Genomic DNA, 20,209 nt, shown 5'->3' with positions numbered 1-20,209 from the left:
AGTCTATGCAAATGAGGACGAGGTCGTTATCGCTCGGATGGGGTGACACTGACTTGAGCAGCACCTGCGAAACAGAGCGACTACGCCGAGCTTCCGGCGCCTTCGTATTTAACGCAATGTCGCCTTTGTTAGAGTTGGGCATGCGAAAGCTACCAGAAAGATCGACGCATAAAGACCCATTCAGGTCCTCGTTGGTGATGGAGTCAGAGCGGCTGAGGTCGGCGTTCGTCGCCGGCGGTTGCTGGTGCATGTCACCCGCACAAGTCCCCGGCATAAGCGCAATTAAGGAGTCAGACGTGCATGGCACATCAGTTTTGAGCGGATCCTTGCTCGATAGATTCGTCACGCCTGTCGTCTGTAGCGTCGTCTCCCCCATCTTGCTAGGCGAGGCGTTTTCGGGGCCCGCTTTGGCGTTGCCGCTACGCTGTTTGGTTTTCTTCGGTGCCGCCCGCTTGGCCTCTTTCCCCTTAATCGAAGATACCTCACAGCCCATTGCCCATGTACACTATTTGGTGAGTGTGCTAGTGTGTGTGTGTGTGTGTGTATCGTCGCAGCAGCAGCGAACAATGGAGAGAGGGTGGCGATCGAGAGTGTGGCGCGTATATGGCTGCGTCTTGCCTTTGTCTTTGTTGCCTTCCCCCTTTCTTTTCTGTTTATTTGCCTTTCAACACAGAGAACGCAGTGGAGCGCCCACCGAAAGAGAAACTAAGGAAAAGAGGGAAAAGAAGAAGCGGCAGACCGTCGCCGGCCTCAACGGCAATGGTGTACGAGGGGGAAAGAGATGCAGAAAATTATAAACCCAAGGTGGACACCACAAAGCAAACACACACACATATAAGCGCGCGCGCAGCGAGGGAGACGAGTGAGGGGGCGTACGATAGCGCTGAGTAGGACGTCTTGTGACAGAGGGGAGGGGAGCAGAAAAAACATACAGGTAGAATAAGGCACGCGATGCGGGGAGAGAAATCTCTGTAACGCATACAGGCACACGCACACGCACACGCACACACCAAAGAAACAAGGCGGAGGAGACCGAAAAAGAATTATTGATGTGAGCACGCATGCGCAGTATTGCTGAAAGAGGAAAGCTAAACAGTTCACCGCAGAGGAAGTAGGTCGGAAGGCAGGATGGGGTCCGCAGTCACGCGCAACACAGCACAACTACCACAGCCGGCAGTGGAAAGATAGAGTGGTGACGATGATGCAATGAAGACGCGGAAAAGAAAAGCACACGCGAAGACACACCCAGATAATGGGCGCAACGAAGCCCAAAATTGACGAAAAGGGATGACGGGCGCCACGAAACGACTCGAATCTCACCTCAGAGAGTGTCTGGAGAAAACAAAGATAGGGGGGGAGACAGGCGCCCGCCGTCAACGCACGCACAGAAGGGCGACTCGAATAGCGCGAGTCGATGCACGTTGGAGCGAGCGCTTCTCCTCTATGCTCTGTGCAAGCCGAGAGCGGCTCCGCCTCTCCTTTTGCCTCTCCAGAACGAAATCACGCGAACAGACCCACACAACGCTGAAAGTGGGCACACCAAGAAAAATAAAAACGTGGGCAAGCGGTGAAACACGAAACGGGCACATAAAACACTGTCGTCAACACATGACGAGACTTCTCCACAACACCTGCGAGCGAGTGTGTGGGGGCAGGTGTGGGTGGGCGCACACGTGTATCGGTGTTTAGATTGTTGTGGCAGAGATGAAAGGGAAGGAAAAGGAAGAGGTGCACTCCGAGGGGTGGCTGAGAAGCAGGAGCATTCCGCCGTCATCAAGCGCGCGTCAATGCGATCGCGAAAGTGCATCAGAAAGCTTGGCAGTAAAAGAAGCACGGGAAGTAATAAGGAGAAAGATCATCTGATTGTGAATCAGCCGCATGCGCTGCGCCACAAGTGGCTGCTGTGTGATCTCATCCACACACACACACCATTAATCAGACACCTCGTCGCCTCAGCTAAGAGTTGCGGCGCTCTCATCGCTAATCTGTTTTCCCTGGGTTTATTTTTCGCTCACGAGAGTCTTCACACGTTGCACCCGCGAAGGCTGCCACCCACTGACACACATGCACGCGCCTCTACGGCGCCAGGCAAGAGTGCCGCTCCGCGAAGGAGAGAGCACTGTTCATGGTGGAGAATCACACACGCGGGCGCACGAACGCGGCGCATCTTCTTAAACGTAAAGTCGAGGCGAGAGAGAGATTGTAGGTCTCCAACCCGCAAACGACCGCACACACACACACATACACACACATACAGCCATACACATCTTCAGACGGCTGGAGCCGTCAACACTCGGCCCGGTCGACGCCCCCCTCCGCCTTTCTTTCAACACACTACTGAGCAGCGAATTTCGAAAGGAATCAGCGCGGGGAAGCACATACGAGGAGAACGGCATGGATGGGACAGCGCTCCCTCCCCTCCCCCACAAAACAAAAACTGCCAATGCTTTCGCCCTCGTTGCTGCAGCCTGCATCCTGCGCGCGCGCCCTCACCGCTTCACCCTGTCGCACGGCTGGCAACTCTTCTCAGTAGTTGTAATCATCGCGCATCGCGTTGAAGGTGTCCACGTGCTGGCGGATCTTGCTACCGGGCATCCACGTCACATAGTCATCTAAGCCGCGAGGCACCAGAAAGGCGGGATCGCGGATCTGCGTGGTGCCGACGCGGACATGGCCGTGATGCACGATTTCGGCGCCTAGCTTGCAGTTACCCGCCATCTTGAGGTCGCGCAAAATTGTTGGCAGACGGCGCTTGCAGAACGCCTCTACGCCGACCTTATCGACTTCGGCAAGGCCTAGCTTTTCATGAATGAGCCCCATATTGTACAGTTTCTCCATCAGTTGCTGCGTAATCTGAATCCGAATTTTGCTATCCGCCGGAAGGTAGCGCAACTGAGTCTGGAGCTGTCGAATGAGACCCACGAGGCGCATGTAGCGGCGGTAGTCCTCGCGATCCTCAAGGTGATACTTTGTGATACAGAACGGTTCGTGCCAGTTGTCTTGCGGGTACTGCATGAAGTCGTGTTTTTTGAGGAGCTTGCGCTCGTGGAACTTTAGAGGGCGATGAATCGGGTTGCCGTGGGAGTGCTGCGAGGCGGGGGTGTACTTGCTTCGCTTGCTGCGCTTCACAGATTCCATCTTTCCCTTCATGGCTTCCATGCCCATGGCGGCCTTGAAGCCCTTCTTCTCGGCTGTGTCGCGAGCCATGGTCGACCCCTCGCGCTCGCGGACGTCCAAGGTGGCAAGCGCGTTTCACGCAAAATACTAGCGAGCCTGTGGAAGAGGTGCAATGAAAAAAACACAGAGAGCCTTCTGATGAACTTGCAGCTCCCCTAGCAGATACGTGGCTGGGTACGGTTTGACCACTGGGCACGAAAGAGAAACGCACCCGAGAGATTTTGAGGGAGGAGGCGATGGGAGACGGTCGATCATGTGAAACAAAAAGGAGGGCGGCATTTCACATGTGTGCTGGCACGTGTAGAGGTGAAGGGGTACGATGTCTCTTCAAGATGAGGCAGCGGAGGGAAGGGGAGCAGCAGCAAGGCAAACGGCCTCGTGTGCGTGCCCCCAGGGTTCACATCGCAGCGTCGGATGCTAGGCCCGCTTGGCTTCTCTCGGCCCATTCCCTCAAAAGTAACACGCACTAAGCAGAGCCATTCTTAGGAGCACGAATGCCGCTGATTGCTTGACGATGGCGTATGTGGGTGTGTGTGGGTATTGATTGCACCGTTACTTCTCCTTGTTCGCCTCGTGTGCGGTTTTCGTGTTTGCTTTTGTTCCTTTCTGCGCGCTTGTCGGAGGGCCTACTGCCTTCAGAAGCACATGCGATGCGTCGTGCACCGCCGCGTACGCCACGGAGAAGGGGGAGAGAGGGAGAAAAGTGATGGACGCAAGAAAGAACCAAAATACATTGGAAAAAAAAAGACGATGTGTTTGTGTGTGCGTGTATGTCAGCACCCCGCCAAAATCTAATTCTTTGTGCGTTGCTGAATTGTGTCTTCGTTCTTTTGCGCCTCCTTTTGTTTCCACATCAGGCACATATACGTACGTACACACCACCCACATGCATGTGTGCACGCAGACAGGGAAGGGGATTGACATCTTCCGGAGAAGGATGCCCAGAACAGGACAGAAGAAACGCAACATGCAGACACAGACCAAACAAAAAAAGGTAAAACACGACGCGGAGGAGGAAAAAGGAGAGCAAAAGGGGGAGAGCGAAGAGCCCGGCCCCACTTTACCAACAGCATGAAGGACGACACATAGACAGGAAAACAACACGCGCAACACAGAAAGTCACGACAAGGCCAGATTCATCGCCGGACAAAGGATTTTCAAAAAATACACACACATATGTGTGTGTGTGTGTGTGCAAAGGAACACCCCGAGAGGGCGACAGTCCAATCTGTGCGCCGTAATAATAATAAAACAGCGGGAAGAAAAAAAAAACGACGGAGGACGGAGAACGGGAACGGGAGGGAAGGGAGGCCCTTGATAACAGAGGAGAATGAACGTGCCAGAAAAACAAAGACCCAATAGCAGCAAGCGCCTGTCCATACCGGCGCTTAGACACACACACACACACACACATTCCTGTAGAGAAATAGAGATAGGCACCAGCAAAGCAGGCAAGCGACTGGACCCCATCAGACACACCTCGAGCCATAGGGCCGGGGGACAGGAGAAGGTGCGTGTAACAGATATGGCAATACCAAGCACCAAAATACCGCTAAAGAATGGCAACACGGCAAAAAAAAAGGGCCGACTGTGAAGAGGAGGAGGGGCAGAGGTAGTAACAGGCTTCTGTGCTTGTCTGTGAGAGTGCGCCAGAGAGCCCGTCTGCTCTCCCTTCTCGAGCTGGGGAGGAAAAGAGGGGGAGAGGGGTACGGCCTGCACGCCCCTGTTATTATACCGGCACACGCATCAAAGCCCGCGCGACCGAATGGTGTTGCCCGGTCGGTAGTCTTGCTCGCGCTGAGACTCCTGCCGCTCAAGATACATCTTCATCGAGGTTACCTTCAGCTCCTCTAGCTTCGACAGCAGCGCCTCGTTCTCCAGGATCATCTCGTCGTAGCGCTGTGCAGCCTTGCTGGCTGTCGTTTTGGCATTCTTGATCTTCTTCTGCAGCGCCTTTTCCTTCATGCGCTCTTCGTTGATGCGCTCCTCGCATTGCGCGGCGTTCTCCGCCAGACGACGGTTGTTGCTGGCCGCCAGTGCGTTCAAACGATCCGCCATTTCGGCATGAAAGTTCTGCTCCTGCTGGCGCAGCTCCAGCTGCTTGTCCTGCAGCGCCTGCTCCAGCTCGTCATTCTTCTGCTTCTCCTTCTCGAGCTGCCGGTTGGACCACTGCACCATCTGGCGGTTGCTCTCAAGCTCCTCGTTCTTGATGGCGAGGGCGTCTTCGGTTCGCGCCACTTGCTCCTGCAGCCTCTGGTAGCTCTTGCGCTGCTCCTCGAACTCGGCGGCGGTGTTGCGGATGTCGTCGAGGCGCTGGTTCGCCTCCTCCACCTGGGTCTTGTAGTAGTCCACCTCGCTTTCCTTGGCGCGTACGGCGCTGGCCATCTCCGCCTTGACAAACTCGAGTTGGCTGCGCGCGTTCTCGAGCTCGAGGGCGAGCTGCTGGTTGTAGCTCTGCAGCTCGGCCACCTCCTTCGTCATCTCGGCCTTCTCCTCGGTGAACTGCGTGCGCTCCTCCTCCAGCATAGACTCCAGCTCCCGCAGCTTGCGCTCCGACTTGTTCAGCTTCTTGACGAGCTTGTCGCAGGCCTGGTCCTTCTCCAGCCGCATCGCCTCCATCTGGTCCTCCTTGCGCTGCAGCAGCTCCCTCACCTGGTTGGCGGTGGCTTCATCGATGCCGCCGATGCCGTTCATATCGGCCGGTATCCCTTGGGCGACACCCGCAGAGACAGCACCAGCGGCCGCGCTACCTGTCGCCGCCGAGTACGCTGTAACATGGCCGGTCTTGAGGAGTTCGTACTTGCAGATCATGTCATTGAGCCGCATCTGGTGCTGATGCATGAGCTCTGCGAGGCGCTGCTTGGTGCGCAGCTGCTGCTGCAGCTGCGCTACTACGTCACCGTCGACTGGCTCCTCCTCGGTCGCCGCCAGCACAAACGCCTGCACCTCGTTCGCGGTGGTCGCCTCTGCGCCCTCGAGGCTCTGCGGGTCGGCGATGCAGATGCCGAAGCGGCGCAGGGACACGTTCGTCTCCTTGATGCGGTTCTCGAGCACGGACTTGGCGTGGCGCGCCGCCTCTAACTCACGCATTATGGCAGCACGCTCCCCTCCGTTGCCCCACTCCGTTGGGTCTTGCCCAGGAGCGCTGAGCGACCTGCGCGGACCGCCGGCGGCGCTAACAATGCTAGCACCCCCCTGCTCCTCCAGCATCAGCCGCAACCGCTTCACTTCGCGCTCCTTCTCGGTGACTTTCGACTTTGCTGACTCGACCTGATCCTGCAGCGCCTTTATCTCATCCTTCGCCTTGGCCAGCTTCACCTTGATCTTCTCTTGATCGCGCTCGATCTTCTCCCGCAGCTTGACGTTCTCCTCTCGTAAGGCGTTGAGATCTACCTTGAGCTGCGATGTGGCGCCTTGCTCAGCGGTGCGGCGCGCCGCCTCCTCGTCCCGCTGACGCTGCAAGTCTTCCTTCGCGTGCGCGGCGTCGTTCAGCTGGCGCTGCGTCTGTCTCTCCAGTTCCGCCATCGCGCGCCGAGCGTACTTCTCCATGTCCTCCTGTGTGTACGTCACCTTCCGCCACTGCTCGTACTGCTCGGCAAAGCCATGGAGATAGAAGCCGATCTCTTTCACGTCCCACTCGTCTGATTTTTTCTTGGCTGCCTTGTCAGGCGACATGTGCATCCGAATCTGCTCCAGCTGCTCATCGGTGCACACACGCTTGAGGAAGTTGACATTGGCAAGCCGTAGATCGCGCAGCCGGCTGGACTCGTTCGACAGGTTCGACTCCACAAGCTCACGCCGCTCCATCTCTTTTCGAATCTCGTGCTGCCGCTCCACCACCTCCTTCTCTTTCTCCTCGATCTGAGCCAGCAGGAAGCGGTTCCGCTCCTCAAGTTCGATGCTGTTCTTCTCGCTGCCGCCGCGAAGGTCGGAGTTCTCGACCTCGAGCTCCTCGATGCGCTGGCGCAGGCTGTCCTCCACGTTGAGGTCTACGTTGCCCAGCCGCTTCTTAAGCTCTTCGATCTGCTCCATCAGGTCCTGGATGCGGGCATCCTTTGGGTCCATGTTCTTGATGGGCTTGTTTTCGATCTGCTTTGCGCGCAGCGCAAACCGGAGCGTCGAAATCGTCTCGGACAGGTTCTTATCGGAGGGGCCGACGTTCGCGAACATCACTGTCTTGGCATTACCGCCCAGGGAGTCCTTCAGCAGCATCGTCAGCGGTGAGCCGCGGTATGGGATGTGCTTTGCCCCCTTCACGATTGTGTCGATCACCGTGGCCAGCGCGGACAGGGACAGGTTGATGTTGCACCCTTCTTTTGCCGTCTCGCCAGTTGCGTTCGTCTTGCTGAGCTTCTCCGACCCGGCCAAGTCGACCACATTGATCTTGCTCGTCATGACGATTGGCGAGCTCGGGTCGTTCTCGAAGTCGAAGTGCTCAATCTGCACTGTGAAGAGTGAGTGACTGCGGCTGCTTGTGTCATTTAGGTCGGTCGAGGCCGTCTGCCGCCTCTCCGTGCCAGCGTTGAACCATTTGATGGCATCCTCGAAGCTAGTCACCTCTGGCATCTCCGCACCCTTCACGTAGAAGTTCTTGGACGTGTTCTGCTTGATCTCCAGGTTTACCTGCTTCGAGGAGAGCAAGTCGCGTGACTTGCCGTTGTACAGCTCCACGTAGGACACCTTCACCTTAAAGGTCTTCGTGGACGATGTGAGCTTCTTGATCTCGGAGAAGAGGTAGTCGACTACCTGCGGCATCATACCCCACATGTTCCGCTGGCTCAGCTTACCTGTCATCGTGTGCGTCTTACCGGACCCGGATTGACCGTAGGCGAAGACGGTAGCGTTGTAGCCTTGCAGCACCGCATCCGCCAGAGGCTGCACCTCCTGCAGGAAGATGTCGCGCTGGGTGAAGGAGTTGTTGTAGACGGCGTCGAAGGCAAACACATCGGCGTCGCCGATGGGGTGCTGCACCACCACCTGGTTCGTTGCCAGATCGAGGCGAACGAGCGCCTTGTCACCGCGCTCCGCCTCGTACGGGAGGATGTCGCGGCAGCGGATGACGACGCGGATGTTCTCCGCCCCGGAGTTCGCTTTCACCATTTTGTGTTTACTGCGCTCTGGAGAAGACGAAAAAAAAAATAATAATAACGTAAATGTTGGTGCGCGGCTCTCTCTCAGCCTTCGGTGAAATATGTCTGTGGGTGAGGGTGAGGGAGGGGTACCCTTGACTTCGTCCCAGATAGGCGCGTGCGAGCACACGTGTACGAGCGTGTGGAGGGTGTCCGACGAGGAGGAAAAAAAGAGCATGTGTGCAGGAGGACGGTAGTGTGGACATCGAGAGAGAGCAACGAGGCGGCGAGGCGCGCGGTCGTAAAACCAATATATATATATATAACAACGCGACTCTATCTCTGGCGAAAGCGCACTCACACGAAGAGAAGCGCATGTGTCTCGCATACTTTTCTTTTTCTGTGCCTTCATGCACTGCTAGACTACATGGGTGCAGGCCCACCCTACTCGCCCGGCATGTCGCAGGCCCATCGCGTCGCGCGAAGCAGCACTCGACACGCATCACAGTCGTGCGCCGACCCAGCCATCCGAGCACGGCCCCCTGCCCTCAAGCTCTACCCACCCGCCGCCTCGCAGTCAGCACCACAGTTGCCCCCACTATGCCGGTCGCCACCTCGCGCATCCCGCCGCGGGGTGGCTCAGGCTCCCCACACCAGTGGCCAGCGAGGGGCGCATGAGGTGCAGCACTCCAGTCACGCTCACACGCTGCCTGGCCATATGGGCTGCACAGACGCGTTCACCGTCGCAGGTCGCCCCCACGCAACGCCATCCAGGGCCTGAGCGCCGGCATCAGCAGCCATGCATCGCTCTGACCTCCCTTCGTCGCAGGCACCTGACCCTGTCACCACCAGAGGTGCTTGTGCATTGGCAGGGGTAGTGGGGGCTGCCTCGCCTCCCCACACAATGGGGTGCAGACCCCTGAAATACCACGCGCTGCGCGGTGTGCCGTCCCCTCCCCCGTCAGGAGAGCGTTGCAGCTCTAGCGGAAAGAAGACGAGAAGGAAAGGGGATGAGGAGCAGTGAAGTGCAGAGTACTGTGTCAAGTACTGCGATCCAGCGGCAGGCACCTTCCCCCCCCCCCGCAAACGCTATCAAAAGACACGTGAAGAGAGTCAGAGATCGAGTGCGCGGCACGCCCGCCGCTGTACCCGCAGCCCTTCGGCTCTACGCAAGGGTCTCCTGTGCTCTGCCGCCAGAAGCGTATTTATGCGCAGTAGAAAAACGGATAAAACGAGGGGGCGATGGTGTTGTGAGCGCCTGCCTTGACTCTACTCTGATAAGGAGAAGAGCTGAAAACGATGGGGGGGGGCCTGGCGGCTGCGCTGCTGGCACTCACCACAGAGAACACGGAAATCAAGAAAACATCGAAGCAGAAATATCTGCCCATTGGTGGGTGAGGAGGAGGAAGAGGCAAGAGAAGTCAGTGGCCTGATCTGTGTGTGTAAGCACGTCAGCTCACACACGCCGACAGTGTTGGCGTGAAAAAGAGGAGTAGTGACAGGAATAAAACGTGTCATGAGATGCACGTGAGCACCGGCAATGTACTTGTGCATGTGTATGTGTTCGCGCGATAAAGAGAGTCGCAGAGCAACAAGAGGGCGAAGAGAAAGCAGTGTGCGCATCAGCGTTGACGCGCAGCTCTCAGAGACACCCAACGCACGCACACACAGGCAAGGGTGACGACAACAGGGCATGAAAGAGGGAGGGATGTGAAACAAAAAAAAAGTGAGAGACAAGCCGGTAAGGAAGACACAGACACAGAGGAAGAAGGAGGCTCAGGCCTTTACCCGCGCACATCGAAAGAGCAGCTTTCCGCACCCGACCCGAGTTACCGCGCACTCAAGGGGCATGTGATGCACGGATAAGGAAGCAAACTGAGCAGCGGGGCACAAAGAGTCACCCCTCCTTGTGCACCCCCCCCACCACCACCACCACCCACTCACCGGCCAGAGAGCAGCGGGCAGCAAGGAGAGGGCCGAAGGACAGCAAAGACGCCTTCGACGTTTTTCTCCCAACGCTGTCTTGTTTCTGCGAGCTGTCCGTGTAGGCGAATCGAAAGCCGCGTGCTGTCATCATCACTAAACGGAAGAAAGAAAGCGAAGGGCGGCGAGCAAGAGAGGGGGTGGAAGAGAGGATTCGCGGGTGAGCGGAAGGTGTGTGTCTCCGGTCCACCGGCACACACATCCACACTCATATCACGACGGTGGTGCAAACACCGCGGCACGCCGACCGCGACCATCACCCTCCGTTTCCGAGCAGCGAGACACAGAGGGTCCCACCGCACGCACAAGCTGCGCTCCCTACCACCATCACCACAACCTCTTCGTCCTTCGTTTCCACTCTGCCACTTCGGTCCACCGCGCACGCGCTTCATCATCATGCGCCTCACTCATGGGCACACTCAACGGCACGTACACGCAGAGAGAGACATCACCACTTCTCCACCCCCTTCTCCCCCTACATCTCGCAGCGACGAAGGGGGTCGTAGAACTCACCAATGGGCACAAACGCGACATCCAGCGGCCAGAGCGCGTGCAAGGCGATGTGCTCGGAGATGTCCAGATACGGGTCCTGGTAGAGCGAGGTAGATTGTGGATCCCGCGGTGGCGCGTTTTTCATAACCCGCGCCGCAATCACGCCTACGCACCTTCCAGAGGAACGGCGCAGCACGGGGCCACCGCACATACTCAACGGAAGAGGCGGCACTGTGACTGGCCTACTGGCAGAAGCTGCGCTACCGCTGCCGCTCTCCCTAGCCTCCTCGGCTGGGCCATCGATGGAGGCCAGCAGAACGGTACCGTAGTCGAGCGACAAGAGGGCCGCCTTGCACGTGGCAATCAAACGCATCGGATTAAGCGCCAGCCCGTCGTCGTTGGGGTTGGCGCGCTCCTCCTGTGTGTGGACGCCGCACAGGATCAGCTCATCCCCCTCCTCTATGCGGTCCAGATCTGGCTGGATCACCTGCAGCGGAGATGCGGCGCCGGTGCCGCTGTTCTGTGGTGGCAGCATCGCTTGTTTGAACTGCTCCTCCTTGCACAGACGCAGTGAGGCAACATCGGTGTTAGGCATGTACTCCTGTCTAAACTCCAGCTCGAAAGATGACTGCACCTTGTGTGTGGCTTCGTCTGGTATGAGCAAGCGGGTGCTGATGTGCCGTTCTCCAATCGCCTTGAGCCCAATGGTGTCCCCGTACAGTTTCCGGTGCTTGACTGGGCATGTGACGTGGGCAGCGGACATGACGTGATAGCTGTAGAAGGTGTTCAGATGTTGAAAGGGCATAAGAAAGCCGCTCCCTCGCACAAGTGGCAGCACCGTCTGCCCCTTCTGCGTCCACAGAAAGTAGGAAGAGACGCCAAAGATGGACATGCTGGCGATGCTGGATTCTGGCAACTCGGTAGACTGCACGATACCTGAAGCAGCAAACCTCGAGCGCGTGCGTGTCCGCTGGTGCGAATGGGTATGCTAGCGGTATCGATGTGCACAGTGGCTGATATGCGGAGCACGCGTGAGGAGCGTAGAAGTGGTAGGCCCGTTTTGGAAGTTTCAATCAGCCGCAAGGGTGTATTATGTGGCGCTCCATCGGTGCGCACACAACACACAAACAGGCGAGCAAAGAAGGAGGCAACCGCTTTTCTGCTGGCGTGTGCGATGGTGCGGCGCAAGCACGACACCGCCTCCTCGTCTAGTGGGGAGGTGGAGAGGAAGAAGGGATCCGCTGCTGCTGTTGCGGTTCCGCTCATTCAGAAGGTGACAGGAAAGAGCGGAATGATTCGCACCGGCATTCAATGTGCAGGCACGAGCCGTCAGAGAAAAAAAGAGTGTGCACCAGAGGGGCAGGACCAAGCATAACGTTAAAGGGGACAGCACAAGTGCCGTGATGGCACGCGAACGACGAGACAAGAGGAGGGAGAAGAGAGAAGCGAGAAGGCAACCAGGGCAGACAAGTGCTTATGGGGAGGGAGATGACTCTGGTTTACGTGAAAAGAGTAGGGCAAAGTGCACACCGTCACAGCGCCGCAAGGATGTCGTTGATGAGCCTCCTATCAGTTTGACGGCACGGATGTAGGGGGCACAAACGAATATCCTTACCTTCCCCTTTACACACACACACGCCGGCCGGAGTGGAGTGGAGCAAGAGAGAAGGGCAACGCATTCTTCTGCCCCCCCTCCCGTGAGCTCTCTCCCTCTCACTCACTCTTGCCGAGATCACTCGGCGCCTGCTCTCTAGCCAAGCGCCAGCAACAAGTTGCTGGCATCCGGATCGTTCGGAGTAAAACAGCACACGCGGAGGAGGGAAAGTGTGGCGCTGTACTCAGAGCTGGTAGCGCCGCACGTCACAGCCTCGCGCGATAGAGATTATTTCCGCTTTTTTTCCTTGTTGCTCACACATTAAAGTGCAGTTCGCGCTGTAGTGTACATGACGGAAAGCGCGCCAGCTTCGCATTCAGTTCTGATTCTGTCGTGCGTCGCGAGGAGCGCTGAAGATCAGCCCGCTCATCGTTGCCCCGCTCCTCTCTCTGAACTTATTATTTTCTTGCGCTCTCGCACTGCACAACAACGGCAGCAACAGCAGACATCGAAGTTGCATGCAGGCTGTTAGCGGCACCACCGCAATGTCAGCGACAGCATAAGTCCGTCGAGAGGCTTGGCCCTCATCACTATCCCTCGTCCGCCCATTCAGTAAACGTTGGCTCGCTTCATCAAACGCAAGTACTCGGTCTCCGAGACCGCCAGCATGTCCCTCGCGTCGAACTCCGACTGTCCTTGCGCGGGGGTGTGGTATCCAACGGACCGCGCGAACTGGATCATCTCGGACAGCTCGTCGTCTGTCAAGTTCATGTGCAGTGAGTCGGACATAGAGCGCAGGTCTTCGAGGCCGATGTACCCCTTGTCATCTCGGTCCATCTGTTTAAAGGCGCGCACCGACTCCGTCTTGCTCTCCTTCTTGCTCATCTTCAGCACTAGAACGTTGTAGAAGTCATTGAAGTCGATCGACTCAGCGCCGGCAGCCCCAACCTCTTGAAGCAGCTGCTGCAGCTCCGCGCTGCCTACGTCGTATCCAAGCGCGTAGAGAGCAACCACCACCTCGTGTGCAGGAATAAAGCCTTTGCCGGAGTCGTCAAACTTATCGAATGCCTGGCGCAGCTGTTGCTTGTACTCCGGCGGAACCTCCAGAAGCGTCGCGGGCGTGAATGGCGATGATGCCGCGGTGCGCTTCGCATCTGTGCCCGGTGCGGCGCAGACGATGCTACCTTTGGCCGATTTGTTGGTCCCGGTACGGGGCCCTTTCTTGGCTGCTGTAGACATCATCCAGAAGATGGTCGGGAGGGAGCGCAATGGAAGCAGTGTGTGTATGTATATATCTGTGTGTGTGTGGGGGGGGAGGGGAAGGGAAAGGGGGAGGGGAGGGCTCTTCGCTGGAAAAGAGCGAGTCGACCGGCACAGTGTGTTGATGAAACAATCGCGCACTCAAGGATCGAGAGAGAGGAGGGGGGAGGATGGGGCAAAGGAGTGGAGCAGAGAAATCGAAGCCGTTATGAAGGGACGAGACACAAGAACGGAGCATGGAAGGCTACGATGTTGGAAAGGGAAGCCCCACTGCCAAGAGTCGCATCTCGGTGATGTTGGTGAGAGGGCGGGGCATGCACGCATGGAGAGAAGAAGGGCGGCCTGATCCCCTTATTCGCTTCCTACTGCCGCCACGTGTGCGCCGTTGTCCTTGACAGCACTTCAGCAGCCCGCTCCTATGGCAGCCGCCCTCAGCAAAGCGAGCGTGACAACGGCTCCACACGGTGGTGTGCGCGCACACGTCCGCTGTTTCCCTCCTCTTTCTCTTTTACACTGCGTGGTCTGCGACCACGCGCTCCAGCTGCAGTCACTCCACCAACTATGGTCACATGAAGTCGGTCTGTTTGCTGGCGTCGTTGTGTCTTCGGCTTTGCAGTCCGTGCGCATTCGCTTCATTGAGGTGATGAGTCTCTCCATGGCGTCACGGAACGCTCCTTGTCTCTCTCCCTCCCTCTCCAACGGGCGGATGGAAAGGGGCGAAGGGGGGAGAGAAGCCCCGCCAACACCGCCAACGAGCGTACAAGACCGCACAAGGAAGAAAACAACGAAGAAACCTCTCCGCACAGAGGATCTCGTGGTCACCACAGTGCAGGAAATGATTGCATACACACGCACACACAAGCCTGCCGCCGGGGACGCGCTGGCACCTTGGCCACCCACGCGCGCGCGTTGCACCTGTGTCCTGCAGCGCTTACCTACTGCACCGCGGCCGAGGACACGACGTGGTAGTACCCATTCTTTCCCTCACCCTTCATGCTGCACAGATCGACTCTATTGAAGGTGACGTCGCCAAAGTCGTGATGCTGGTGATCCGCCCACATCGAAATGGGGAGCTGACGGCCAAACTGGCCAATCTGCGATGGGCGGATCTTAGCGACCGTGACGTGGGGCACGTACGAATCGTGCGGGTTGCCTTTCATGTCCACGCCTAAACCAAGCCCTAGGTCCTTGCGAATGCGGCGCACAAGCGTGTCGAGTGTTGTGAAGTGCGCCTCTGTTATGCATCCCGCAAACAGCACACGGCCATGTCCAAAGGTGCCGAGGCCGCGGAAGCGCAGCTGCAGCGGCTCCTTGCACGTATCGTGGCACGCCTGGTCGACGCAATCTTGAATGGCCGCCAGCACATCAGGTGCTGCGGCGGCTGAGGCAGCCTCTGCTGTGGCTGTCTCTCCACCGATGGTCATCACCCCCAAGGTGACGTGCAGCTTCGAGGCGGGAATCAGAAGCGGCTCGATGCTTTGATTGGCGAATATCATGCTTTCGTGCATCTCCTTCACGCGCACCCGCAGCGTGCACCGGGATGGCAGCGGAAGCGAGAGAAAGTGCGTAGGGCGAGTGCTCCGACTCCACGCTGGCGGCTCTGTCTGCCGCGTCTCCCTCGTCACGAAACTCGACCGCAGCTGGCGCCGGTACCGTGACTGGATATCGGCCTCCTCCGCTCCAGAAGCTAACGTGTTACGCTGATCAACAATGCGGTGATTGATGGGGAAGTAAAGCCCACGCTCCGACCGCCCGCGGAGCGCGCGGCTGCATTGCGTCCACATGGTGACTCGCACGAAAATAAGGACGATAAAAGCAGTGTGTGCCTCTGTGTATGTCAACCCTGTGCCCTGAGTGCAAGCCTGAAAGCGTATACGCGGTGTTGTCAGGTAAAAAGGGAGAGAAGGCAGAAGGGAGTGAGCAGACACACAAGAGACACGATTGCAAGACGGAGAAAACGTGAGCGTGCGGGGGTTGGGGGTGGGGAGCCTCTCAGGAACAGCACTCCCCCTCCCCCGACACACACACACACACACGCAACAGCAGAGAGCAAGGGGCTCAAGATGCACCTGCAGAAGAGCCAACGCAGCACACACATCTCGCTGATTCGCCTTGCCATAGCTTGTGGACAGCAGTGACAGAGAAAGGGAAAATAGTGAAACACGCCCGCGCGAGCGAGCAATACCCTCCGCAACTGAGACCTCAAAAGAACGTCCTTCAGTGACCGCAAGACGCGTATACGCACGCCCCACTTCTCCTATAGGCATTTTCTCTCGCATTCGATTTCGTCTTGCCTTTTTCCCAGCCGTCACGTTTTGACGTGTTGGGAGCAGCGCGAGTCGCGACGACGACGCAGAAAAGAAGGAGATGAAGCGAGAGACGACACGGCAAAGACGAAAATGGGGGAGAGGAAGGGATGGAGAGAGAGCGGCTAAACTCTGCAATGGAAGCTGCGGCACTCTAAAAAAAAAACAGAAAAGGGGCCAAAATTAATGCAAACAAAAACAGTTGAGTGGACATAACAGATCACCTGCCTAGAAGAGCGACGAGCGGTGAACCAGGATGAGATCGCGCACACACAGGCGCAAACACACTCACAGAACCGGACAAGCAGTGTCACGTCACCCCCACTACTTTGATGGGCCACTGCATCTCGGCGTGCATGTGTACGTGTGTGCGCAACTCGGCAGAGGAGTGGATAACGTTGAGTGAAGTGAAAATAGACGGTGTCGAGAAATCCGCGTGTGTCTGTATATGTGCGCCTGCCCACATCTGTGCGCGTGCACGTACACGTGCTTATCAGCGCGCCGTTTGGGGGCCTCGCCAACCGATAAAGCAAAGAACAGGTGATGGTGAAGAAACAGAAAACAAACCCGACGAGAGTCGCCAAAGAGAGGAGCAACAAAATTAGAAGGGGGCGAGATGGCGATTTGGGGTGAGGCGCAGGTCTCCCAAAAGGACCGAAAACAGAACAAGACGGGGATAGCGGCGACCGATTCGCGCATACCCCTCAAAAGCTGAAAAACAAAGGGGAAGGGTGTGTCACGGCATCGACATGAGGTGGCTGGAAAGCACACCCAGAACCGAAAGGAGGAGAAGAGGCACACCTGCACACACATAGATATATAACCACAGCCACAACAGCCATACTACTCTCTGCCGCTGCTGCATCTTCTATGCCTCCCTCATAAATATATGTGTGCGTGACAGGGTAGAGGTAGGTGGGTGTATGAGGGGAAAGAAGGAGGAGGGAGAGGGGAGGCGCCGATACGCACACGCGCACTCAAGCAAACACGCACCCGAACACAGAGAGAGAAAGAAAGCGCGCCGCTATTTCAGCGCTTTACCTTGGCGTCGACTGAAGAGGCGGGCGGACGCTGTTGCTCGCCGCGGCCACACCGAGCATCCGTGTCACGGCGGTACTCGATCAAGTGTTGCCGCCAGAGGCGTGTTTTGCTTTCCGAGTCCGTTTCGACGGCGAGGGGCATGTCTGGCAGGTGGGAAGCACGACTTTGAGTAGAAAAGACCAGCGTAGACTCAGTGCCCTCCGTTTTTTTGGCTGGGTTGCTAGGCATCTCCTGCGTGGACGACGGCACTGAGAGGGTCTGAACACTAGGCGAGCTCCTCCGCGGCGGATCGGTGTTCTTCGTCGCCTCCAGTACAATGGAGGAGGCCAGCGCAATCCGCTTGATGGTGCGGTGCGCGGCGGGTACGGTGTCGTAGTTAAAGTACAAGTCCCCTACGCTCTCACCCCACTCCAAGAAAAACTTGTGAATAAGCTCGCGCTCGAGCGGGCTGTGGCGAACCTTGATAGGGTTGAAGGCGTGGTTGAAGGAGTCGACGACGCAGCGGAAGGCAAAGTTTGTAAGGCTGACGCAGCCCACCTGCCTTGAGATGATAATGAACGCCGAGATCACCATCCCCAGGGTGTGGCGCGCCGGCTTCGACAGGATACGGCGAATCTCCAACGGCAGCCCCTCCTGCTTCGAGATGGAAGCCCGCATGCTCTCCACGATCTGGTCGCAGTTCTCCTCCGTCAACGCCGGCGATGACGTGCTGCGGAACCAGTCACACACCAAGAAGCTCAGAATGGACACATCACGCACGCTCTGCACGCGGAAGCGGCGACGGTTGATGGCGATGCGGCACGCTGACAGCGTCGTGTCCGTTGGTGCAGCGCTTGGGCCAAGGGACTGCAATGCCAGTCGCGCCGCATCTGGGTTGTTCTTCGTCAGGTTGAGCAGGCGGCACAAGATGGTGTGGAGAAAGAGTGGCACGCTCTTGTACAAGTCTGCCTGCTCGCCATGCAGCACGAGGCGCTGTCGCTGAATGAAGAGGTTGAGATCAATCAAGGCATCGGAGATTTCAACCCGGAACGCCTGTGAGAGTCGCCACAGATGCTTCTCGAAGTCCGCAATGAACTGCGCCTGGCGCGTCGTCTGAATAGCGCCAGGACGCATCTTGCGTACCAGCGCAATCGCCTCGTCGGACGGTATGTGCTGGCTGTACACGTAATAGCACGCGATCATGAGTCCGGTGCGGCCAAGCCCGGCGTGGCAGTGTACCAGGACCTTACCTTTCTGCTTGATGTGGTAGTCCATGACCTGCACACTGCGCAGCACGATGTCCTGTTGCGGAGCTGTCATGTCCGGCCACGGAAACTCGTAGTACGAGATGCCGTGTGGCATCAGATCTTCGGCGCCGTTGTAGCTGTAGCCGCTGCTTTCGTAGATGCCGTCCGGCCCGCAGTTGCCATGTTCACCCTTCTCTTGTAGGTTGAGAACCCCAGTGACATTTTTGGCATGAAACTGAGCGATAATGGGGTATTTGAGAAAGAGCGACGTCGACGGTCGCTGGCTCGCGATGACGTCGTTGCCGACCCAGTTCGACTGCAGGCCCTCGATGGCCGCGGCACGCTGATCCTTCTCCTTCATGGCCTCCCAGCTCTCCTGGCGACACTTAGCGCCGCCGCAGAAAAGCGAGCAGTGCAGGCCCTGCCGCGCGCGATCGAGCCAGCCGTCCTGCTCTGACTCGTCGACGCGCTTCAGCTTTGTCTTCCGCTTCTTCTTCTGGTGCTTGGCGCCGCCGTCCCCTCGCGCGCCGCGCTCCGATGGAGGACGGCCATAGGTGTCTGTCACGTCTGCGAGCATCCAGCCAGTTGCAGCGGCGCTCACACCCGCAACAGCTACGACAGTTGACTTTGGGCGTCTGTGCCTGTGTATCACGTGTGTACAAGCGCAATGACCCAGAGCGGCACAATCTATCCCTCCCACGGTGAGCAACCCACACGCACACTTCGACAGGTGCACGCGTCCAGAAGCGAGAAATAGAAAGTAAAGCGCCGAAAATGGGGCCAGCTTCGGGAAGCGGCCAAAGAACAAGTGGCGAGCACGAAAGAGATGGCAGAGGAGATGAGGGAGAAAGTAGATAGGGTGGGGTGGCGCGCAGCTGCCGCTACGGCTGCACCACCATGCCGGAAGCACCGACAAAGGATAACATCAAGGTAAGAAGACCTCTTTTTTTTCTGTGCCTTCATGCACTGCTAGACAACATGAGTGCAGGCCCACCCTACTCGCCCGGCATGTCGCAGGCCCATCGCGTCGCGCGAAGCAGCACTCGACACGCATCACAGTCGTGCGCCGACCCAGCCATCCGAGCACGGCCCCCTGCCCTCAAGCTCTACCCACCCGCCGCCTCGCAGTCAGCACCACAGTTGCCCCCACTATGCCGGTCGCCACCTCGCGCATCCCGCCGCGGGGTGGCTCAGGCTCCCCACACCAGTGGCCAGCGAGGGGCGCATGAGGTGCAGCACTCCAGTCACGCTCACACGCTGCCTGGCCATATGGGCTGCACAGACGCGTTCACCGTCGCAGGTCGCCCCCACGCAACGCCATCCAGGGCCTGAGCGCCGGCATCAGCAGCCATGCATCGCTCTGACCTCCCTTCGTCGCAGGCACCTGGCCCTGTCACCACCAGAGGTGCTTGTGCATTGGCAGGGGTAGTGGAGGCTGCCTCGCCTCCCCACACAATGGGGTGCAGACCCCTGAAATACCACGCGCTGCGCGGTGTGCCGTCCCCTCCCCTGTCAGGATGAGAGAGGAAGACGGAAAAAAAATTGCCGTGAGGAAGGCGAGAAGGCAGCGCTGCAGAGCGAAGCACAAATAGAAAAGAAACGCGCCAAGTAGCTCACAGAAAAGAGCAGCGATAGGAGGAGAAGTTTTAGCTGTAGTGTGCACACGGGCTGCCACGGCGCCACTGCACGCATAGCAGCACACTCAGACATAGAGATGCGCAGGCAAACGTGGAGCTGCGCCGCCTCCTTAGCTGTGTGTTGGGTACCTGTTCATGGAGGTGCAGCTCGGTGGATGCGGGCAGGGACACACGTCAAGTAGCAAGCGAGGCAGAGGCCCTAAGTGCGGAGAAGAGCAGGCAAACGACAAGATGAAACCTCGATGCTTGTGGCGGTTTGCTTCCCGGTCTGCACTCTTCATCGCCTCTCATTGGCTGCTCCGACGGTTGAGCAAGGATGCGAAGAGATGGACCGGCGCAGACTCCCTCCCCTCTGATAAGGAGAAGAGAGATGAGAACCGGCAAGGATGCGAGAGCAGACGAGCTACTCTCTCCTAGCAGTCCA

The 20,209-nt window shown here is 57.8% G+C and overlaps 6 protein-coding genes across 6 annotated transcripts; all 6 read right to left on the bottom strand.

The window, feature by feature from the left end:
• Positions 1 to 2,526: 2,526 nt before the first annotated feature.
• LINJ_32_0720 (conserved hypothetical protein) lies at positions 2,527 to 3,207 on the bottom strand (the record flags this gene model as incomplete). Its single annotated transcript, XM_001467695.1, has 1 exon — positions 2,527 to 3,207. The coding sequence occupies one exon, from the start codon at positions 3,205 to 3,207 to the stop codon at positions 2,527 to 2,529; it is 681 nt and encodes a 226-aa protein (XP_001467732.1).
• Positions 3,208 to 4,923: 1,716 nt separating this feature from the next.
• Positions 4,924 to 8,277, bottom strand: LINJ_32_0710 (putative OSM3-like kinesin; the record flags this gene model as incomplete). Its single annotated transcript, XM_001467696.1, has 1 exon — positions 4,924 to 8,277. One exon carries the CDS (start codon positions 8,275 to 8,277, stop codon positions 4,924 to 4,926), a length of 3,354 nt encoding a protein of 1,117 aa, XP_001467733.1.
• Positions 8,278 to 10,704: 2,427 nt separating this feature from the next.
• On the bottom strand, positions 10,705 to 11,613 carry LINJ_32_0700 (conserved hypothetical protein; the record flags this gene model as incomplete). The annotated part of the gene is made up of 1 exon (XM_001467697.1): positions 10,705 to 11,613. The coding sequence occupies one exon, from the start codon at positions 11,611 to 11,613 to the stop codon at positions 10,705 to 10,707; it is 909 nt and encodes a 302-aa protein (XP_001467734.1).
• A 1,311-nt stretch (positions 11,614 to 12,924) lies between these two features.
• Positions 12,925 to 13,554, bottom strand: LINJ_32_0690 (putative centrin; the record flags this gene model as incomplete). Its single annotated transcript, XM_001467698.1, has 1 exon — positions 12,925 to 13,554. One exon carries the CDS (start codon positions 13,552 to 13,554, stop codon positions 12,925 to 12,927), a length of 630 nt encoding a protein of 209 aa, XP_001467735.1.
• A 956-nt stretch (positions 13,555 to 14,510) lies between these two features.
• LINJ_32_0680 (conserved hypothetical protein) lies at positions 14,511 to 15,359 on the bottom strand (the record flags this gene model as incomplete). Its single annotated transcript, XM_001467699.1, has 1 exon — positions 14,511 to 15,359. The coding sequence occupies one exon, from the start codon at positions 15,357 to 15,359 to the stop codon at positions 14,511 to 14,513; it is 849 nt and encodes a 282-aa protein (XP_001467736.1).
• Positions 15,360 to 16,910: 1,551 nt separating this feature from the next.
• On the bottom strand, positions 16,911 to 18,725 carry LINJ_32_0670 (putative phosphatase; the record flags this gene model as incomplete). The annotated part of the gene is made up of 1 exon (XM_001467700.1): positions 16,911 to 18,725. The coding sequence occupies one exon, from the start codon at positions 18,723 to 18,725 to the stop codon at positions 16,911 to 16,913; it is 1,815 nt and encodes a 604-aa protein (XP_001467737.1).
• Between the last annotated feature and the right edge of the window lie 1,484 nt (positions 18,726 to 20,209).

This window comes from Leishmania infantum, chromosome 32, assembly GCF_000002875.2.
Source record: "Leishmania infantum JPCM5 genome chromosome 32".
NCBI lineage: Eukaryota > Euglenozoa > Kinetoplastea > Trypanosomatida > Trypanosomatidae > Leishmania > Leishmania infantum.
This window is presented reverse-complemented; position numbering and strand designations above follow the sequence as displayed.